At 44.3% G+C, this 24,077-nt stretch overlaps 1 protein-coding gene across 1 annotated transcript in view; it reads right to left on the bottom strand.

The window, feature by feature from the left end:
* Positions 1 to 24,077, bottom strand: part of HIRIP3 (HIRA interacting protein 3) — an 87,777-nt gene that overhangs the window by 11,567 nt on the left and 52,133 nt on the right. The window contains exon 6 of the mRNA XM_069244119.1: positions 5,474 to 5,572. Coding sequence (XP_069100220.1) covers positions 5,474 to 5,572 — 99 coding nt within the window. The remainder of the gene's footprint in view (positions 1 to 5,473; positions 5,573 to 24,077) is intronic.

A 24,077-nucleotide genomic window follows, 5' to 3' on the forward strand; every position in this document is an offset into this window, starting at 1 on the left:
ATGATGTCAGACGGCATCGCGTGGGAGTCAGGAAATTGTGACATCCTCGTCGACGTACAGAGCTGGGAAGAAAATTTCCGCTGAATGCTGGCGCATTGGAAGAATTCATTAGGTGAGCAATACACAGGTTGTTGTATCCATCAGAAAGGCAGGACCTTGAACTGGTAATGTTTGCCTGCAATGACGAACCTTGGGTATTTTCGGTGTGCAGGGTGGATGAAAATATGGAAGTAGGCATCCTTCAGATCTAGACCTGTCATGAAGTCGCCTGCTGTAGTAGTGGAATAACATCCTAAAGGTTCAACAAGTGAAAGTGTTCTGACAGGATGTAGATGTTTAATGGTCTGAGGTCGAGAATCAGCCTGAGAGAGCTGTCATTTTTGAGAATCAGGAAGGATAGGGAGTTGTAGTGATATTTATGTTTTGATGACCTACTCTACGTTGCACTTAGCCTAGCAGCACACTGTCATATTAGTGACCACCAACTTAATTTTGCCTATTGACTTAATTTTAGCATTAGCCACTGCCACATTAAAAGCTGCAAGTAGTTTTCCACATTGTACAATGTGCACATGTTTTTATTTTTTGTGTTCTTTCCCACCAAGGACTTAGGCTGATAAGAATGTACTAAGACGGCAGGAACGGTCTTGTTTTGAATTGGCACCTTGGGATTGTGGCCAAGTCCAGACGTGTTATTTCCAAAGCTGGCCTAAAGCAATCAGCAATCAACTTCTGCAGTGAGAGGGAGGTTCTAGAATTTCCCTCTCTTGTTTATTCAAAGTATAAGAGGCCAAGACCAGATGGACTGGGGAAAAAGAGTGTTTGAAGATCTCAGGCATGTCCAGGACACTGGAGTGTGTTATCCTTCCCATGAGGATAATTGATCTCTCTTCTCGATCGATTCTGGGATCTGGCATTTGGGATCTGATGTTCTGATGCTGAATAAGAGGGAGATGACGTAGTTGTGCCCTAGCCTCATGGTGATGCGTATTTTTTCATTCATTATTTGCTTTGCATTATAATATAGGTACATATATTTGCTGTGTACATTGCAGTGAATAACTTCTTGCACCACTCCAGACCCAACTCTAGATGGCAGGAGTATGCAGAGCCCGTGTATCTACAGCCACACATGCCATCAAACAAAGATATATATGCTTACATATAAACACACACATATATACACACACAGTGAAATTCGTGTAACTATAACGTTACTGTAACCTTTGTTTCTTTTCCAGTGAATGTCTATGGGTTTTTTTTTTTTTAAACAAAAAAATATGTTTTTAATCATACCTAACTATAATATTACTTCAACCTTTTATCTGTGAATTTGTAAGTTTTTTTTTTTTTTTTAAAGTCAATTTTGATGGGGTGTGTGTAGTAGTGTGTGGGTGGACTGGCCTCTCCTTTCAGACTTTCTCAATTAATAAATAGACTCTGATAAACATCTCCAGTAAGACTCCTTTCTACAGTAACACGTGTGCATTCTAAAAGGTATTTAAAGATCATCTACTCCTTCCTACTCTTCATGATCCCACAAGAGTCTTGCAAGATTGTAACTTAAAAAAAATATATATATATATTAACCTTTTATTCATCAGTACTTATTTCTTACACACTTCCACTCAAAAACAAGGGCCACAATATGCATTCCTATTAGAAGAGGGTATTGAGAACTCATCTACTCTTTTTTTTACTATTCACAATCCCACAAGAGACATGCGAAACTACGAAAGTCAGCTAAAAGCAATATACATTTATTTTTTATCACAGTAGTTACCCCTTAGACACCTCCTCTCTCAATGCCTTTCGCTTGCCTCATTACATAGCTCTTTTGTTTAATTTCCACAAAACATCTAATATTTCACAGTTAACAGTAATGGCAGCCATTTAATTTCTACAATGCAACAGCCAGACAATTAGAACGCTTGCACCCTTGACAGCATGAAGGCTCAAGGGAAAAACGGTCCTCTAGACAAACCACAGGGCTCCATTTTTTAATTTGCGCTCTTGCAGTAGGCTTGCGAGAGTCTCGCGAGCCCAAATGCCAAACTATATAATTATTTGTGACCCTTAATTTAAAAAAAAATTCTCAACAGATTTACACCAAATCACAAAAAGCAGAATCAGCATACAAAGATCTAGCTTTCTGCTGAATTTGGTGTAATTCTGTTCAGCAGTTTTGGGGAGCCCGGCGGCCAAAATCTGCCTGGGAGGGGAGCCATGTGCACCCTCCTCCCCCAATTATATTAATAAATATACCCCCAGGACCTGGCCTACCAAAGAAGCATACAGTAAACAAGTAGGGTAGCCCAATCGCTTTCTTTTCTTAAAAAAATAAATAAAAAAAAAGTCACTGTGGCTTTACAAATCCTCAAAATTTGCAGTAAAATGTAAAATATATATATAAAAAAATGTTCAAGAAAAAAAAACCCTCCGGGACCCCACCACCAGACTTAGGCTCAAGGGATTTCTACCTTATCACCTTTTCTTTTTTGTTTTTCAATTTTTTCTCTTGGGACTCGGCTGAGTCGGAGTTACAAGATAGCTGCCAGAACTTTCTTGTGGAAGTGATGGCAGCCAATCAGATCTCACCGTGAGATCTGTCAGTTACGCATCCCTAGGTACCCACTAATCTTGTTTCTTTAATAACCCCAAAACGTCTGAACAGATTTACACCAAATTACAAACAGTGCTAATTCTGGACCAAGATCTACTTTTCTGCCAAATTCAGTGCAATTCCGTTCAGTGGTTGGGCTGTAGTTTTGTTCAAAATCCCAATGGAAAATTGCATGGGAAAATGTGTTTTGGGACACCCCCCCTTTTCCTCTGCCCCCGCTTAACGAATCACCTCAAACTTTCCAGACAGCAGTAGAACGGACTAGCAAAATAGTTTTGAAACTTTTGTGAACATTCACCAAATGGTGCCAAAGTTATAGACCAGACAAAACATTTTACTATGATAAGTAGGTCCTAACTATGTCTTGGGACGCGAAGTATTTGCAATCCCTCCTGATCTCGTACTGAGATCTGATTGGCTGTCAACACTTCAACTTGGAAGTGGCAGTCATCTCTAGACTCGGCTGCAGAGTCCAAGAAAAAAAAAAATGTTAAAAAGAGAGAGAGATAAGGGGCCAGGGTACACGAGCTTTGTCTTTTTAAAGCCCCTTTTTTTGGCGCTTCAAAGGGCTGTGAGGGAGACCGGCTGCTACCCCACCCCCACGCCCCGGGGACCACAACCTTCCCAGAGCAAAATTAATTATGGGTGTGAGGGAGGCCTGTCGGTCTTGCTCACAGCCCTGGGGGGCAGCCACCTTCCCGAGGCTTCAATCAAGAAGTGGGGGAGAGGCACCCAGCCACCTTTCAGCCCTGGGGATCACCACCTCCCTGGGGTTTTGTTAATATTAAGTGCAGGGGATCTGCCAGTGCCCCCCTACTGCCCCAGGGACCACCACCTCCCCAGGGCAAAGAGTTAAAAAGTTCAAGGAAGTCTATTTCGGGCCACCAGGTCCTGGGGACCACCAACTCATCGGGATGATCTGCACATTGGAGAGGGGCCACTGATAGCCCTGGGGATTGCCACCCTCCAGGGCCGGCTCCTTTTATATCCTGTTGTGTCCACCCCTGGGACATAGCGGTTTGTTTCAGCTTGGCTGCAGCTGTGAAGCCACAGCCAAGCCACATCAAACACTCCTATTTCTGACAGCGGGACCTGTCAAGCAGGTCCCAGTGTCAGAAAGCAGAGCTTTCATGTCTGCTCCCTGCACACAGGTATGTGTGCAGCAAACAGAGATAAAAGCTTCGCTCCAGCAAGAACGGAGGTGCTTCTTAAAGCAATGGGACCGCAGGGGGGGGCCTTGAGACTTCCCCGCGGTCCTAGATAGCCCGTGAAGGGCATATTATAAAATACATTTTAGAAAAATCTGTATGGACCGTTGGGAAAGCCCTTGAAGGGTTCCCCCTGGTCCCAGATAGCCCATAAAGGGCTAAAAAAAAAAAAAGAAATACAGTAAATAAATGTCTGTGTGAAGGTTACAGACCGTCACACACAACTTCCTGGACTCGAGTCCAGTCAGACTTATTTCCCTTATTTATTTCTTTAAATAAAAAAGTTTAATGCTCATATGAAAGGTGATCTTACTCTTATTAAATGACACATACTTTTTTTCTTCAAATTTTGCAGGAATCACATTCTAAGCATATCATAAATCAATGCCTAAAAAAAAATCTCTTTCTTTCAATTTCATTCTCCGACTCACACACCCTCTCAGACTCTCACACACCCACTCACAAACCAACTCAGACCCTCGTGCACCCAGTCACAGCTCCAGTTGCAAACCCACTCACAAACCCAAACTCACACCCATTCACAGACCCACTGACACCCTCATGCACCCGTTCACAGACATGCACACACACTGATGCACCCAGTAAAACACTGATGTATGCACTCTCACAGCCAGGCAGAGACAGTCTCACCCCCAGATACAACCTCTCACACCTATTCTCGCACCCATAGTGGCCGCGGTCAACTGTCACGGCGGACGGTCAAAGAGCGGGGTTGGGTGGTTAGAGGGGTTGGTTACAGGGTCCGCTGCGCACTGGTAAAGGCGTGCATGGTTGCGTGCTCATAGGGGGGGGGCTAACCACCGCTGCGCACGGCCAGTGGTTGGAATAATGTAAGGAAAATTACTATACAGTAAAAAAAAATATATATATATATAAATTCACAGAAAAAGAAACAAAGGTTACAGGGACATTATAGCTAGGCTCACATTTTAAGCGTACGAAGCCACAGAAATTCACCAGTTATAGTTAGTTACCTCAAGTAACTATAACGCGTGCCCTCGCCATGCACTGCTAATTACCCCACAAATTACGGCACTCATTAAATCTTTGTTAACATCATTGATAATATCACTGTAATATTTGCAGCAAACGTTTTGATGAATTTTTTTTTGCATAACATCATTGATAATATCACGGTAATATTTGCAGTAAAAGTTTTGATGAAAAAAAACTGTGCATGGCAGGGGTGCTCTAGAATCTCCCTGAATTCGCCTTTATTACCCTGCAAATATATCTAAAGGATATGCCAGCAACACTTACTACCAAGATCTATTTGAACGATCACTTCTCAGTGTTGGCTTGAATATACTAGCCAGTGCAGCTACTAAAAGGCACTAGTAACAGTGCATGAATCACAAAAGGTATCTAGCTCCTTTGAGGCACAGGTTCTTCAGTTAAATGCCATCTTGCAATTTACAAATTGGTCACCGGGAATGTTCTACAAAATCCATTCAGGGAGTAGTGGTGTTAGAGCACAAGCCCTTTTTGCAAACAAGTCAAGACTTAAAGGCATACTGTAGGAGAAGTGATCCTCCCTGTATATACCGAGAAAACAGGTGGTACTCATGCCCCACTGTCTCAAGATGTCATCATGGCAATGTCACTGTGCTTTTATCCTTACCACTGTTGCTAATGATATTGCTCAGGTCCAACGAAGCCAGCTCTTCACGTTCCTCCCTCATCAGTTTGACCACCTTGCACTTTTCTAAAGTTGGGTTACCTGTAAAAATATGAGAAAAGTGAGACCGGTTATGATCTGCCTGGCCTCACTTACACATGCTAACTTGCTGACTAAAATGCCTGCCTCACCAGATTGCTCTTGTACTAAACAATCATGTTTAAAGAAGCTACACCATGAAGGCCTCTCCCTTTAACCGGAACGGTACTGCTGTGTAGAAGTTCAACTAGAAAGCCAAAAGAGGAAGGGTGGTTTAGTTGTCACATGAGTGACCCGTTAGAGTTCAAACCCACAATTCTTCCTTCACCAAATTGTGTTCTCCGACAACGATGTCAACCTCGCCTCAAAAATCTGATCACTTCTATATAAAACCTCCAAGAGACAAAAAAAATATTCTACTGTACAAGTGGGTAGCCAGGGGTACGTGAAGAGGCTAAATCTAGTACTTTCATTATCACAATGTGAAAACCCTTAGTAATTCCAAAACTGTCCCAAACTGTTTTGACTTAATACGCTGTTTGAAACTTCCTTTCAAACATATCTGCTCAATGCGCCAAACTCTTGTGGCTGCGATATTCCCGCCTACGACTCCTCCCCTCAGCAGCTGGCTAAGATGCATTTACTGCCAGGTGACCCAGGAGTGGACGTCCGTAACTACGACAACCACATTGTCTACTCTGGGGGAAGCCACTGCCGCAATCAATTCCCTAAAACCATCTAAAGCCCCAGGTCCAGATAAGCTACCGGGGGATTTATATAAGTCTGAGCCTGTAATCTGGTCCAGTTATATCAATGATATCTAATGCAATAGCAGCTGGAGGCCCAATGCCGAGGACTTGGAAAGGGGCCGAAATAATACCCGTTTATAAGAAGGGTGAAGTGAGTTCTCCTGCTAACTATAGACCCATCAGCCTTATTGATAATCTCCAATTTTTGGATAGGCTGTTGGATTGGGCTGATGCCAATCATGTGATGTCCCCCCTTCAGGCGGGCTTCCGCTCCAAAACTAGTACGGTGGATCAAGTTTTCAGGTTGGCACTCCTTTATTGGAAATATGGAACCCTCGCCAAACAAAATCTATATGTTGTTTTTGTGGACCTTGTCCTGGCACCAACATTATTTACTCTATATATAACAAGGTGGTTCAAGCTGTGTCTCTGTCAGAACGATGCTCCTTCCCTAACTGCTCAAAAAAATCCCTATACTACTTTTTGCGGATGACTCCCTCCTCATCTCTAAGACTCCAATGGTGCTCCAGACCCTTGTTAATAAGTTTACAGCATTTTGTGCAGATCGTGGGTTGGAACTGAATGTCAGCAAAACCAAATTGATGGTGCTTAGTTCAGGGCCAGCCACAAGATGCACTATCACTGTAGCTTGGGTTCCTTTGGACAAAGTCAGCTCAATAGATTATTTGGGTCTGAGGATTTCCCATAAATTACATTGGTAAGACCAGAAGAGTAAAAGCGTCTCTCTCCACCAACATAGATCAGGTGGCATTTTGCGCTTGCACAAAAGTACTGCCACGAAAGACTTATCTCCGGCTATTAAGATCTATTTGGCAAAAGCACAAAATGCTGCTGCTTATGGCGCTGAGGTGTGGGGATTTTGTAAAACCCACACAGTGGGAGTGAGAATTGCTTTGCTAGGGCACTACTTGGGTATCCAGGCAGTACTCCTCTGATTCCCATCTTTCTGGATCTTGGCTTTAATCGTATCTCAGCTACGTTAGCCCTAAGCCCGTTAATTTTTTGGGTAAGGATCTGGAATACCCCAGAGCTCACTATTTACAGGGACTCCCTTCTTAATCTTTTTAAAAAACGTAATGCAGCCTCTATCCCATGGTTTAGGCATGTGTCAAACTGGTTGAGCTATTGGGAGAATTCTCAGGTTCTGGGGAAGGCTCAGAAACAATCTTTGAAATTAGTCTATTGGTCTTACATTAGGAATAGCTAACTCCTTGGCACATCCCATGGGTGGTTGACCAATCAATTACTTGATTTCAAATGGTACCCTCAGTACGAATCCTTTATAGATATCATCCCCGACTCCTTGGGAAAGAGCCTGTATGCCTGTTTTCACTACGGATGTTTGCCGCTAATGTCTTTCACTAGTAGTTGGAGGGCACCGTCAGTATCTAATCTATGCCCAGGCTGTAATGATGCCCCTGAATCAGTTGAACACTTTTTTTTTTTTTTTGCTGCACAGCATATGCTTTTCCATACCGCAAATAGATTCGTCCAATTTGCTAGAACTTGGGCATCAGACAATATGTTATTGCCCTTAGGATTTTAAAGAGTGACACTTCCACTGTTCTGGTCCATGCAGTTAGCAGGTTCCTTGTGGCTGCATGGCATACAAGTACTAGTCTTTTAAAACATCAGTAATATGCATTATTATTGTTTTTTTATATATATATGAATTTGATTGATCAATGGTGCCAAAGAACGAGTTACTTACCTTCGGTAACGACTTTTCTGGTGGATACATTAGCTACCTGTGGATTCCTCACCTCATGAATACTCCCATGGCGCCAGCATTCGACGGAAATCTTCTTACTAGTCTCTGCACGTCGACGAGGACGTCACTGTCGCCCACGCGACGCCGTCTGACGTCATACAGGCAATAAGAGGTCCTCGACGACGTGCGGACGTCAGTACCAATCATTTTTTACGTGCATGAGAACAACCAGGCAATGCAATGAAAGAGCAAGGCAACATCCATTATATTGTAAAAATACACCACATTGTATGAATAACTGTAAATCTTTTTATGTACATATATATATATATATAAAACTCTCTCTTTTAAAATATATACACACACCAAGTATATACATAAAGATATATACATATATACATATATATATATAAATATATTATATATACATCTATTGCACCCTCAAAGACCAAGAGGAGCGCACTCAAGGATTACTTGGTAAGACCAGAAAGGCAACGGGGAGGCGGGTGGGACCGTGAGGAATCCACAGGTAGCTAATGTATCCACCAGAAAAGTCGTTACCGAAGGTAAGTAACTCGTTCTTCTGATGGATACAACTACCTGTGGATTCCTCACCTCATGAATAGAGTCCCAAAGCAGTACCACGCCCGGCGGTGGGTGCCTAAATGGTCAAACCAAGAAATCCTGCAGCACTGACCGTGCAAAATGGCCGTCCCTTCTAACCTCAGAATCCAAACAGTAATGTTTTGCAAAAGTGTGAAGGGACGACCAAGTTGCGGCCTTGCAGATGTCGACCACAGGAACACCTCTGGCCAAGGCCGAAGTGGCCGACTTAGCTCTGGTGGAATGAGCTCTAATGCCCTCAGGAGGATCCTTCTTTGCCAAAGAGTAACATATTTTAATGCAAAGAACAACCCACCTGGATAGTGTTCTCTTGTGGACTGCCTTTCCTCTCCTCTTGCCCACGTATCCAATAAACAGCTGATCCTCCAGCCTGAAATCCTTTGTTCTATCGATAAAGAAGCTCAACGCTCTCTTTGGGTCCAGACGGTGCAGTCTTTCTTCCTCTTTGGAAGGATGAGGCGGAGGATAGAACGTGGACAAAGTAATTGCCTGAGCCAAATGGAAGGGTGAAACAACCTTCGGGAGGAAAGCAGCCTTGGTCCTCAACACCACCTTATCCCCATAAAAAGTTGTATAAGGGGGTTTTACTGATAAGGCCTGCAACTCACTCACTCTCCTTGCTGATGTTATAGCTATCAGGAAGACTGTTTTTAAAACCAAATACCTCAAGGGGCAAGAATGCATAGGTTCAAAAGGGGACCCCATAAGGAAAGTCAGGACTAAGGACAAATCCCATTGCGGCATAACGAATGGCTTTGGAGGATATTGATTTAGAAGACCTTTCAAGAATCTGATAACAATAGGGGATTTAAATAAAGATGGTTGGTCTGGAAGACATAAGAAGGCTGACAAGGCCGATAAATAACCTTTAATGGTAGCCACTGCACAACCTTTCTGCGCCAGAGATAGAGCAAAAGACAAAACGTCCGATAGATGAGCATGCAAAGGATCAATCTGCCTCTCTCCACACCACGCAACAAATTTAGACCACCTATTAGCGTAGATAGATTTAGTGGAGTGTCGCCTGGCCGCTAATATAACATCCACTACCTCAGGCGGGAGAGAGAAGGAACTCAGGTTGCCCCGTTCAATCTCCAGGCATGTAGGTGCAGACTCTGGAGGTTGGGGTGTAGAACCTGCGACTGCGAGAGGAGGTCTGCCCTGAAAGGGAGACGGAGCGGCGGGCACATTGAGAGTTGGAGAAGGTCGGAGTACCACACCCTCCTTGGCCAATCCGGAGCTATTAAGATTACTAGAGCCCGGTCTTGGCGAATCTTCCTCAATACTCGAGGAATCAAGGGTATGGGAGGAAACGCGTAAAGCAACTGGCCGCACCAGGTCATTTGAAACGCGTCCCCCAACGCTTCCTGCATCGGATACTGAAGGCTGCAGAACAACGGACAATGCGCGTTCTCTCGAGTGGCGAACAGATCTAGCCGAGGAAACCCCCACCTCTGGAAGATTAAACGGACTTGATCTGGATGGAGACGCCACTCGTGGTCTGCCGAGAAGTGGCGACTGAGACTGTCCGCACGCACGTTCAAAACTCCGGCCAGATGGTTTGCTATGAAGTAAATCCGATGGTCCTTTGCCCAGGACCATAGTCAAAGAGCTTCTCTGCAGAGAAGGTACGACCCCACTCCTCCCTGCTTGTTTATGTACCACATCGTGGTAGTATTGTCCGTTAGGACCTGTACCGACTGACCACGAAGGGAAGGGAGGAAGGCCTTGAGAGCCAGACGTACAGCCCGTAATTCTAACAGATTGATGTGAGAAATCTGTTCCTCTGGAGACCAAAGACCTTTGATCTCCAGATCCCCCAGATGAGCTCCCCACCCTAGAGTGGAAGCATCCGTTATGACTGTGGCCACTGGTGGCGACTGCTGGAACGGCTTTCCTTGCGAAAGATTGTTGCTTACAATCCACCACTTCAAATCCACAGCAGCATCTCTGGAGATCTTGACAGTACCCTCTAGATCCTCTCTGTGTTGAGACCACTGCCTTCGGAGGCACCACTGAAGAGCCCTCATGTGCCAGCGAGCATGCGTGACCAACAGAATGCAGGAGGCAAAAAGACCGAGCAGACGAAGGACCTTGAGGACTGAACCTACCGCTCCATTTCGAAACATTGGAACCAAATCCTGAATATCTTGAATCCGCTGAGGCGGAGGAAAGGCCCGACCCAATGTTGTATCCAGTACTGCCCCTATGAACAGGAGGCGCTGAGAGGGCTCTAGGTGAGATTTGGGCTCGTTCACCGAAAAACCCAGGTCGAACAACAACTGGGTTGTTGACTGCAGATGACGCAACACAAGCTCCGGGGACTTGGCTTTGATCAACCAGTCGTCCAAGTAAGGGAATACTGCTATCCCCTTCCTTCTGAGCTCTGCCGCAACCACCGACATCACCTTCGTGAAGACTCGAGGTGCTGAAGTAAGACCAAACGGAAGGACCGCAAACTGATAGTGTTGCGATCCCACCACAAACCGGAGATACTTCCTGTGTGACTTGAGTATCGGGATATGAAAGTAAGCATCCTGCAAGTCGACAGACACCATCCAGTCTTCCATGTTCAACGCCAAAAGCACCTGTGCTAGGGTCAGCATCTTGAACTTTTCCTGCTTGAGGAACCAATTCAAGATCCTCAGGTCCAGAATTGGTCTCAAACGACCATCCTTCTTGGGAATCAGGAAATACCTTGAGTAAACTCCTTGACCCCTTTCCTGCTCCGGGACCAACTCCACCGCGCCCTTTAAAAGGAGGACTTCTACCTCCTGTTCTAGCAACAGGAGGTGTTCTTGTGAACAATACGAAGGGCGGGGCGGGATGAGGGGCGGAAACTCCCGAAAAGGAAGGGTGTAGCCTTTTCCCACAACACTGAGAACCCAATTGTCCGACGTAACAGTCTCCCATTTGGTGAGAAAATGCTGTAATCTTCCCCCTACAGGAGAGGCGTGAGTTGGAAATGGTGGAAGCCTAAGGCTGCTTCCCCTGCTGCACCCCGCCAGAGGATGAGGAAGAGGCAGAGTGCTGCTGAGAGGCTCCTCTGGTGCGGACCCTACCTCTCCCCCTAAAAGATCTATAGGGATGGGAAGAGGCAGGTTGCTGATATCTTCCCCGAAAGGAAGAGGAGGAAGAGCCACGCCCAAATCCACGAAACCTCCTAAAAAATCTGGAAGAGGCCGTGGAAGAAGGAGCTTGGAGCCCTAACGACTTAGCCGTGGCCCTGCTTTCCTTAAAACGTTCCAAGGCCGAATCAGCCTTAGCCCCAAACAGTTTGTCCCCATCAAACGGGAGATCCAACAATGTGGACTGTACATCAGCCGAAAAGCCCGAGTTACGGAGCCAGGCCTGTCTCCTTGCCACCACAGTTGTGCCCATTGCTCTGGCTACCGAGTCGGTGGTATCCAGTCCCGTCTGGATAATTTGGGTCGCAGCAGCCTGGGCATTTGAGACAAGATCCAAAAGACCCTGGGGAAGCTCTGTAAACGAAGAGGAGATGTCATCCATCAGAGCATGAATATACCTCCCCAGGATACAGGTTGCATTGGTGGCTTTTAACGCCAGACTGCAGGACGAAAAAATCTTCTTCGACTGCGCCTCTAGCTTCTTTGAATCTCTGTCCCCAGGCACCGTCGGAAAAGAACCAGGCGCTGACTTGGACGAACAGGAGGCCTGCACCACCAAGCTCTCCGGCGTAGGGTGCCTGGACAGAAAACCAGGGTCAGTTGGAGCCGCCCGATACCTCCTGGCCGCGGCTCTGTGAACTGCTGGGGAAGATGCCGGCCTCTTCCACACCTCTAAAACCGGATCCAGCAGAGCGTCATTAAAAGGTAACAGAGGCTCCGCCGCGGCTGAGGCCGGATGTAACACCTCTGTCAAAAGGTTTTGTTTCGCCTCCACCACCGGCAAAGGCAGGTCCAAAAAACTAGCTGCCTTCCGTACCACTGCATGAAAGGAAGCAGCCTCCTCAGTATATTCCCCCGGGGACGAAAGGTCCCACTCAGGGGAAGTGTCCAGCCCACTGGCCGACTCCAGTCCACGCAGCCCATCACCCGAGTCCTCTAGCTCTCCTTCCTCTAGGGCTCGTTGGTACTCCTGCTCTTCTAGTACCCGGAGAGCACGTGCAGTCGTTGCTCAATCCGCGGAGTCGACAATGCCTCCGCCGAAGTCGGAGATCGGCGCCGATCTTCCGAAGCCACCGACGCCGCATCCGGCGCCACAGGTAACTTCGGCGCCGACTGAAGAGCAGTTGAAACGGATGGACCCACCGGAGTCACAGGCCGAAATCTCGACGTCGACGGGATGGAAATCCCTGGGGCCAATCCTTCCGAAGCCACCGGAGCGGCCACCGGCGCCGACACTGGCGCCGAGCCCACGTTCCCAAACGGGAGAAAGGGCATAAAGGGTGCCGGCCGAAGAGGCGCAGGATCACCCAAAGAAAAGGCCAAAGGCCCAGCCGGAGCACCCCCTGGAGCCATCTGTTGGAAGATGGCATACATCGCATTCAAGAATGCGGAACTATCGGCTCCAGGGGTGGGAAAAGCCGGATACTGGGGTGCCTGTCTCGGAGGCGACCCCGATGCCGGCCTCGGCGTCTGCGCCGGAGAAAACACTTGAGGCTCCAATACCTCAATCACCGACGCCTGTCCAGGTGAAGTTGGAGACGCCGGAGAAGGCAACGGCGTCGAAGGATGCGGCGTAACCGTGGGGCTGACCTCCCATGTTCTTCGGCGCCGATCCGGAGACCTGGAACGAGCCTCCCTTGAATGACGCCGAGATTCTCTACGGCGCCGGGAGTCTCGATGACGCCGATGTCTTGGAGAAGACTTCTTGTGATGCTTCTCCTTTGACTTGGCCATAAACAGCTTCGCCTCACGTTCTTTAAGAGCCTTTGGATTCATGTGCTGACATGAATCACAAGTCGAGACGTCGTGGTCGGAGCTCAAACACCAAAGGCAATCGGAATGAGGATCAGTCACCGACATCTTGCCTCCACACTCACGACAAGGCTTAAATCCAGACTTTCTCTGCGACATTATTTCCACAGCGAAAGACTACGCAGCAAGATATACACTGTAACCGCAAGAGTAACAGTTGCTCCCTCGAAGATAACCGTTTCGAATGCACGGAAAAAAGGGAACTGACGTCCGCACGTCGTCGAGGACCTCTTATTGCCTGTATGACGTCAGACGGCGTCGCGTGGGCGACAGTGACGTCCTCGTCGACGTGCAGAGACTAGTAAGAAGATTTCCGTCGAATGCTGGCGCCATGGGAGTATTCATGAGGTGAGGAATCCACAGGTAGTTGTATCCATCAGAAATATGTATGTTTTAGGGCAAGGACAATTAATTTTTACTGTCAGTACTGTACGATTATATTCATTTTTTCTATGTATCTTTTGAATCTAACTTTGTAATTATATGGAGTGCTATGGTTATTTGCTTTGATGGTTTTATGACTGAATAAAGCTTGTGTGTTTACCCACTCTTGTGGCTCTCCTTCTCCTTTCTTATTTTTCTGTTAATTGTCAGGAGACAAAATTTTCTCTTTCACAATGGCCATGTGATGCTCCCCTAAAAGTCATTGTTTACCTACGATTAGTGCCACGTTGCACTCAAATCTTTCATTAGTCCCCGCATGGACAAGCACTCAGTTACAGCCTCATCCTCTGCACTCCGAATATTGTCATAAGGACCCTTTTTTTTTAACGACCTGGGATGGCCACACCTGTTTTAACTTAGTTTTAGTGTCCTGTTTTTGGAATACAAGCTTTCAAACGAGGGGACGTCTGGCACCACACTTCCTAGAGAAGTGTGCACAACTGCAACCACCGAACTCCAATAAAAACTGAAATCCTTCTTAGGATTTTTTAATTTTGTTAGAATCTATATACACGATTATGCACAAAGCATTAAATCACTATATGACTTAATTCATCTAGCTTTTTCAAGTAAACATTGGACACCACAACGCACACAAATACTCAGGACACTACAGACTGACACGCTTGAAACAAAACACTTACAAACACGGGGGTGGCTTAATCATCTGGGTAATGACGGGTGCTATTGTCTTTACCTATATCACATTCAGTTACGGTAACATAGTGATGACTGCATGTAAGTCACATTTATATTCCAATGCTGAAATGCAATTTGCATTGACTGAAAAAATACTGACTGCAGTACAGGTGGCTGTCATTAAGGAAAAAACACTGGTTTAGGAAAAGCGCATTATTGTCATGATCCCAGTACCTGCCTTAGAGTCAGTCATAAGGGCTAACGCTCCAAAGGCACAAGCCTTACATCCACAATGGATACAATGGACCACATCCTTGACCACCACTGATGTAGACTATGTGTTTGATGTAAACTGAAAACTCATGAATTTCTCCAATACGAACTTGAGCACCCCATGCCCCCTAACATCATACCACTAGATCACTATAAATATATTATTTACACTGATGGCTTAGCTCAACGTGCTGCACGTACTAAACGTCCATATTCCGCGGCTTCTGCAACCATCTATCGAATGAGGGATGGAGAATTTCACCCTCAAAAAACATTTACGCAGTCCCTAGGAAATTGCACTGCTCAACTAGCTGAATTTAAAGCACTGACTTTGGCACACAGATCCTGAATTCCCAACAATTATTGTGTGTGATTCGTACTACTGTGTTCAGTTTTTCAGTCAAAATCTGCATTTGTGGTGCCTTAACAGATCTGAATACTCCAAAGGAAACAACATCAAGCATAAAATGCTCTGGGGGAAGGTGGCAGAGCTAAAACACAGACTGCCAGGAGCTTATGTAATACACACATTGGGCCATCAACGTATTGAAATACACGTTGTGGGGAATTCACTGGCTGACAAAGCAGCCAACTCTGCAGTAGCACTGAAACTGTAGATGCGATTACTTATTCTCATACAAGGGTGAGTGAAGACATATTGACTGCTGTGAATGCCTCGGGTGGCAGCAACCCTTTACCAAAAGCATGTCCAGCAAAATATTCCTACCACATAAGTGCCCCAAAACTGCTTATGTAACAATTCCAGGGTGGGTGACTGTGCTATACCCAACCACGACAGTAGGCTAGAACTAATCAAAGCAGCAAATTAGGGTGTTGCTTCTGCTGGTGTGGTGGCTACAATTTCCTTGCTACAAAAATGCTGTGGGTGGCATGGTCTGTACAAACAGACACAGCAGTATGTCCTTAGTTGTGATATCTGCCAGGAAAGTAAGTGTTCCATCGTTAAGCACCCACCGCAGACACCCCCTCTTAGTGCCTTGTAAGCCTATTCAGTGTGTGTACCTGGATCATTGTTCTCCTTTAAATTCAGATGGTGCATACAAATACATTCTACTTGGGAGTAGATTCTTGCTCCAGTTTCTTCTGGGTGTGGCCACCATGACCGACTGACACTCACACTGTTATTAAAGATTTGCCAGTCTTCATCAGGACATATGCAGTTGCTGCATTCCATTTGGACCAAGACCTTGTCTTTGCCTCAAAAACTTACAGGGATACCATGGAAACCCCAGGTGTAGCGGTACATTATTATTCTCCCTTTCATCTTGAGGGAAATTCGATAGTGGAAAGAAAGAAATGAGACTTAAAGCAATCCTTATCAGAGTATTAGGTTCCGGTCGTACCTGGATCCATTCCTATGGGGTACACAGAGCATTAAATATTCTGCCTAGAAGATCTTTAGGTGGCCGTACCCCTTATAAAGTCCGGTTTGGCATTCCAATGTTTGTCCCAGATCTTGATAGCCCTGGTGTAGTGGGCGGCAGAAAACTTCCTTTGACATATGTCTCACTGTCTTCAGGAATTACAACACTTCTGAGATGAATGTTCTACTACACAAGTCGCCACTTTGGGAATGAGGTATTCACCAACATCCACAGGCTGCATTCCAAATGTTCGGAATCTATTTCGAGACAAGATTCATATGAAAAAGGAGTGTGCTCCATCATACTGAGAACTGGTGCCAGTACTCAAAATCCAAGGTACCAGAACAGTGATTTTACCACTGTTTACTGGTTGTAAAGACAGACCTTTGTACCCATTGATCAAGTCAAATTGCATCATGTGGCTGATGCTGCACAGTAGATCTAGAGGATTCCTGGGTTGTTCCCTCTCACCACCAAACAGGAAATACCTCTTCAAGCATGAAACAACACTGAAATTGTTTCCCTTAGGTTGGGGAAGGAGGAGAATGAACTTCAGTTAATTTAATTTACCACTACAAGTACCAGAGATATTCCAGGTGCAAACCTACAGTTCTCTACCACATCTCAGTTGTTTACGATGAACCACCATTACAAGCGTCTACCAATTCTCTTTTACCTGTAGTGGCTCCCGTCTCCACACAGACTACTTCTGAATACTTTGCAGACATAGTTGTGATTCTGAAGAGAAGTCATCAACAACTTCTCTTCATGGTGTACGCAAGCTTTTCAACTGCTTAAACACACTTCTCTGATTCACCCATGATCCTACTTGTGGATTACACTAACACTACTTGCCTTTTCCTGTTTAATAGATTTGTGTCAGTTTTCTTTATGCTTATGCATAGGCATTATCTTCCTGAATGCTCTACGGTTGAATTTTGAAGCCTCGCTTCCCTCCCCACTAAGTGTGAAGAGACTTGTCCCTTGTGAACATTTGTGCTGTTCCAGTTCCTTATGGGAATGTTTGGTATTTAATTCCATATGATATTTGACCCTACAAAGAATATTCAAATTCCATATGTTTTTAAAATGTCTATGAATTATATAATATCTGGTGATGTGGCTGATGATTGGGGATGAAAATGAATGATTTAATGTTCGCTGAACTCAAATATTATACTCTATTTGAAAATGAAGACATGTATGTGAAGTTCGCAAATTATGGGCAAACGTTCTGTTATTATTAAGGGCACCATTCAACCTAACATGTAAACAACAGATAATGGCAAAGAACAATGCAACATATAAAATGCTGAGTATGGAAACATTAGAAAAGTTGCCTTTTACAATGGCTGAAACACCGTCATCAGTGTGGTTAGTACATGGAGCAATCACCTTGCCAATATCAGCTTTTCAATTTACTTCACGTTTGAAACATTTTCCGGTGGGCAGGTTTGAAGGTTTAGGGTACAGCTTTATTCATGAGGTATGGGAACTGCCTTTCAATTACACATCTATCAGTAGGGAAAGTGAAGTTTTTCTTAGCAGTAGTGATTTTGAAACTTGTGCAAGCCATTCAATGATTTGTAAACTGGTGACACTGCATGACATATGTGAGGAGTCTGTGGCTAATTTAGCCTGCTACTTTGATTTGCACGGTGTTTTAGCTACTTTCAAATGGATGCTGAGTGGTCAAGGCTGCTGTGGGATGATAGCAGGTGTCCCATATGTAAATTCCTTTCTCTCAAATAATGATGCTGGGGGTGAGTGTGAAAATAACACATTTCTACACACACACACACCCTAGCAGGAGATTAGAGTGGTGGATTTGTGGCCTTCCATTGCTACTTTCAATGTCAAAGTTGACAAGCAGAGCAGGCTGAAAATATTATTGTTCCAAAAAAATTTAGCACTCACATATGCCCATGAAATTTGTGACCTACAAGTATCAAGGTCATCAGTGGAGATATAATCCCTCTTAAATACCAACTTCCAAAGGCACTTAGGTGAACTTGTGAGTTTCATTTTCAATGCTTCTAACACCGCAGGGTTGTACACATTTAAGGCAATAGAGGCTGGCTTTGTAAGCATATTCCAGATTGTCTTTGGTGCAATACCATAATTCGTCCATTCATAATTTACCAGTATGTTTTGGGGGCATACTGCTTGTAATGGCATTAATTGGTGGTATTTTGCTATTGCTATTTATGCTCCACAATGGATGGCCATCTGAAAGCCAGAGGGTGATGGAATTACCACCCAACCAACTATGTTGTGATCGCACTGGCTCTCATTGTACCTATGAGGCTGCTAGATTTGAGCGGCAGCATCACATGAATTGTAGGGAACTGGGTTCGATCCTACACCATGCAACAACTGTCGGCCTAATTGCTTTCCGACCAGCTAGCAGTGCCTCACGAATGTCCAAGAGCAGGGTCGGTTTGTGGCAATCAGACACATGACATTGTGACTTCTCAGGGAAATCATGGTGGATCAGATCAGATCTCACCCTTTTCTCTCAGTTACATTTGTCTCACACATGCAAAGACAAACAGAAGCAGAAAATGGTGCAATAAGATTTATTGAGTCAGCTGTGTCCTAGATAAGATAGCATAAACTGCAATAATTAGGATGACAAAACATACTGGAAGCAAAATGGTGACAAGAAGAGTGAAACACAATGTAAGTCCCACCATAATGTCACTATACAAGATGTGTGATTACTACCCACGCCACTTGTGTTCTATGTCAGAGCACAGCAGGATAAGCCCTAATCCGCCGTTCAGGAACCCCCAGGAAGACATCATCCCCCCGAACCAGAGTAGGACAGTAGTGGACAATCCTGTTGTCTATTAAGACAACATCCCTATATAGGCCAGGGGACCAGCAGTCTCAGCAAGCAGCTTTAGCAAAGTCAGACAGAATGCAGTAGTAGTCATCTGACTGGAACCTCCCTCTAGCATGCCGGGGGTACACAGATGTTTTTATAATAAAACAGCTAGTGTTCTGAGAAAAGTGTCCCCATGTAAAAATACGTATGTTTCTATTAAATATTAGAGACACAACCTTATCTTGTGGCAACCTTGAATAAAGCACAGAGTAAAACAATGCTGTGTTAAAGAAATATAAATGCTTTCCCAAGCAAAAAGACAGCAAGATAAAGGAAAATAAAATATCACCACAAATGAAAATAAAATCAAACATTACTAACTAAAGGTTAGAGACAGCAGACCTAGTTGCTTAAAAAATGTACCCACAAACATCATTAAAATGGCTTCACTACACCCTCCCCTTGTTGGTTCGGAAGTGGTAAAGCAGCCTAGTAACGAAGTTAAAATCAACTAAAATCGAGTCATTAAAAACATATGTACATATGCCAACTGATACAAGTCAAAACATACTCAAGCAGGTAATTCTGAAAAAAATTGAAACAGACAATTTGAAATTTTAGCAGTGGCGCCAATAAAACCGAATATTGAAAGTCTGTGTCAATTTCAAAATCTCCAATCACAGCCGGGACAATTGAAGCAAGGAAATATTCAGGTTCAGCAGGTGGTAATGTGATCAGATCGGTGCCAAGGAAAACCAAAGAGCACTCATGTTCCACTGTCTGAGCTCTAGCAGAGGCAGCAGCATTCTGTGTTGTGTCCGATATTGAGATGAGCTGCACAATCCACAAAGGGCAGCTTATAAGTGGCTTCCCGTAGCAAACGTACCCTCAACGCGCATGTCTGGTAACGAGCCCTTAGCAAGATCATTAACAGATCAGTGTCCAATAAAAGTAAGCGCCCCGTAGAAAGAAACTTCCAGCGCATATTCAAACTGGCACCATAGGTACCGAAACACAGATGGCACACAACCCAAAACTGGTCTAAATAACAGAGCCCAGTTACACTCCAGTTCTTCCAGGGCTGGTGTTCTGAAATGCTGCATCATGCGTTTACAACAGTTGCGCTGGTGGTGGCGCCATCAGTTCTTCTTGTTGCGATGAGACAGCCATTGCGAATATAAAACAGCAAGATGCCACTTATTATAGCCAAAGTAACTGGAACTCCCCTGAAAATACCACAGAATATCGAGTGTATAGCTAAAGGTATTAAGCCAAATATAGAGAAGGTGCTGACGAAACCAGAACCAAACAGCCTTTAAGAAATGTACAATCCCTGTAGTACTGGACGCGTTAAAAATCTGTCCCACGACTTCACCAAAGTGTTTTGGAAAGTTTGTATTTAAAAAGAACTGAATCTCACAGATGACCTCACCACTTGGAGCGCATAGGTCTCGCTTGGGGATGTGAGCGCCACTTGTTTTTGAAACAATAGAGCTTTTAGTCTACTTGACTTGACAAAATTCACATCGGAAGTAGCGATATGAGACCAAATGTCTGCTACTTTTGTCTTTTGCGTGGGGGTAGGGGCGAGAAAGTTACAGTAACAGGTGACAATTTGGGAGACCAAACTACATAAGCAACTGTGGCCCGCATTCTGCAACAGCTCTCACTATTAAGAAGCACATCGCTTCTGTTAGAGAACACTTGGAACACTGGTCTAATCAAGAGGACTGGAACTCCCTTCAGATAGCAAAGCTAAAGTGGCTGCCAAAGCAAGGACAGCTGCTTACAAACCACTGAATTCCTCACAGCAGTCTTGCATTTGCTGTCACTATGAAAGACCTCTTTTATGTCATTAAGACAGTTGTGCAAAAAGGGTAGCTCCCACACCTCATGCATGAAACTATCCCCTAACCTTTCATATCTGCTCACAGGAATGTGTTTAAGCAATATGTGAACTGCAGTGCTGAAATAGGCAGGCTGATAGCCCCACGTATTAACCATTCAGCAGATGGTAATTTGGCCACAGTAAAAGGCAACTTTTTGATGTTTAGCATAGCATAAGCTGCTTCCTTCTTAGTCATCATTTGTTGTTGTTGTGTCAAATTAAATGCAGAAACGTTGTCCAGTGTGCTAATGTGCTGCCAGGGAACATGACTAGATTTTAATGTTTGTAGTGCTCATCCCAACTCAATGGACCCAAGCTGGCTCTGTCCATGTTGTAAAAATGATGTCACTTTGTACAATGCATATTGCAGATTAAACGCTGTTTAAAGTGCATATGTGGTCGGACAAGGGGTTAATCCTAATATCTTCCTGATCTATTTACCTTAACCGGGCAGTGGCTTCTTGCTGGGAAAGTTTCAAAATTTAATTATAAATTGCATTTAAGAAGCACCTTCTAAATGGTCTTCTGGGACCTAGCAGGAAATCCTGCAAATCTATGTTCTTAGACAGGAGACTGAGGTGTTCTTTAATAGCATCTAGCAAGGAACTTTTTAATCACTGCAGGCATAATTTCCCTACAGTGTATGTTGTTACTAGACCCAAATGTTCTAATGACACATAGCGAGGGTCTGGTCTATTTGTTCTAAAACTGTGGAATTTACAAAATGCGCATGACAACCATTTGTGTCCACTGATCACAATCACTACCCACCAGGAAGTGAAAATGATGTGTTGAATGCTCCATCTTGGACCCACCCATCGAGCTGATCTTCAGCTGCATTGATGTATTTATGCCATTTAAAGAATTTAGCAGGCGCGTGGATACTGGGCGCATTCAATTTCGTAATTTTTGCCAAGCCTAAACAACTTGTCTTTTGTACAATTTCTTTTAAAAATATCATTTGTACAGGTATCAGGCATGCTCTAAATAAAGCTTCCTTTCCCCTTATTTGCAAATTTTTAGTTCCCTATACACTCTAAGTCAATCAACTTCAGCCAATATTCATAGACTTCTATAGCCAACCAGGAAACAAACAAATCAGAGTAAATCAATTTTGTATCAGTCAATAAAACCTTGTGCATTTCCATTATAGGCATTTTAAAATATTATGACTCAGCATTTTAACATTGTGCCCAGAAAAATATGAAAACTTTTCAGAGCATGTTTTAGAACTTCCCAGTGGCGGAGTCAGACAGTGTTCTTATTGTGTGCAATGAACAGTCTTTGGGGTATTTGCTCTATGAATGAAATGATGTCCATAATAATTATGGAGATATGTTCTGTAGCAATTTTCTTTTGATTGATAAACATCTTCACTTTCAAATACAGTAAATACTCTAGTTCAGGAAACATACAATCAACTGTTTTTATATACCAATCATCAGAAAGAACTCCAGTTCTTATCAAATCATTCATTGAAGGTTTAAATACATATGGGATTTGAAAAATATCAGTCAGGCCATATATCAAAAGATACTTTATCCCCATGGGACAAATCACGACGAACCTCATGGGAGGAAAAATGTGGTTTTAGGACCTCATCCACCAGTTCAACTGCAGAGCTTTCAGGAAGGTAATGATCATTTATTAATAAGAAAAAGACAATGACAAACCTACTCCAAAGATGGAAGGCAAGTACAGTTAGTAAGAGCCACAGATTGTTTCACAATTAACTATTTCATTCGTTCGTGGAACTATTTATCAGCTTACGTGCTCTTCACAGTCTTGCTACAGTAGAGGTAGATGAGTCAGTGAAAGAGTCGCTGAGGTCAGCAAAATATCCAGAAGCAGTTCTTGCAAAAACTAGAGCCGTGTTTGGAAGAGGAGAACTGGCTGAAGTCTCCCATGGTGGTTCATAGTACATTTATTCCATCCCTTTGATGTGAACAATTGCTCATTGTTGTGGATGTTTCTTGTTGCAGAAGTTAGTGGTACTAATGAAAGATAATTTTTTACCCTCTCCAAGCTCCGAGAAGTGTCAGCTTTGCTGCTCAAAACCTGTAGAGGAACATCCTGGTCTGTAGTGAGAGGGAGTCGGGGACTACCCAGTAGTCCTCTAGGTCTGTTGTGTAGGATCGGCCATATAGTGTACATTTACATTGTAGATAGAGACAAAGCTGTTTTCTATGGAACCAGGCAGCGGTGGCAGAATAACAGTTCTGGTACCATTTATTCCCAGGATTGGAAACAGTGAATGATAAGGAACAAACTCATTTTTTCACAGCAATCTTTTTGCGCACTAGATCCCCAACTTTTGGAATTCAGCCGGTTGGTATTATTGGTGCATCCCTTATTCCCAAGGAGGCAGCACAGGTAGATGAGTTGTGGTCACTGAACTATTCTAAGTCCTGCAAGACAGTGACATGTTCGTTTATGTCAAAAGGTAAATCTACTGCCTCCGCGCCAGGATCATCAAGATCTGGAACATACATTTGTGTTCCAAACAGGACCTCATATGTGGTACGCCCATCCAGGGACCTTCTGGGCAGATTATTAAGTGCTCTCTGAACTTCATATAGGTGACTAAGCAAACGTACTCACTGTTAAGGATTGCTTCAAGTCTTGGTTTCTTCACTCCAGAACACGTTTTCCCTCGTGGTGATACGGAGGCAAATAGTACAGTTGGACCCCTAACGAACACCTCATGTTTAAAAAAAGTTGAGGTGAAAGCAGGGCCCTGGTCAGAGTGGAAAGCTGCAACTGCATATGTGCTGATAAAGACTCGCAAATCTTTAATAACAGTTCGAGCATCAGCTGAGCATTGTGGCCATACCCATAAAAATCTGCAGCATGAGTTGACAGCGACTAAGATGTATTTGTATGCACTATCAGGTGTCAACGGACAACAATGGTCCAGGTACACACATCGTAGGTTTGTTGGACATTAAGAGGGATGTCTGCGGTGGGCGTTTGACAGTGGATCCTTTTATTTGCTGACAGATGTCACAGCAAACAACATACTGCTTAGCCCGTTTGTAAAGACCTGGCCCCCAGTAACATGCTT

The sequence above is a fragment of the Pleurodeles waltl genome, chromosome 7 (assembly GCF_031143425.1).
Source record: "Pleurodeles waltl isolate 20211129_DDA chromosome 7, aPleWal1.hap1.20221129, whole genome shotgun sequence".
Lineage (NCBI taxonomy): Eukaryota > Metazoa > Chordata > Amphibia > Caudata > Salamandridae > Pleurodeles > Pleurodeles waltl.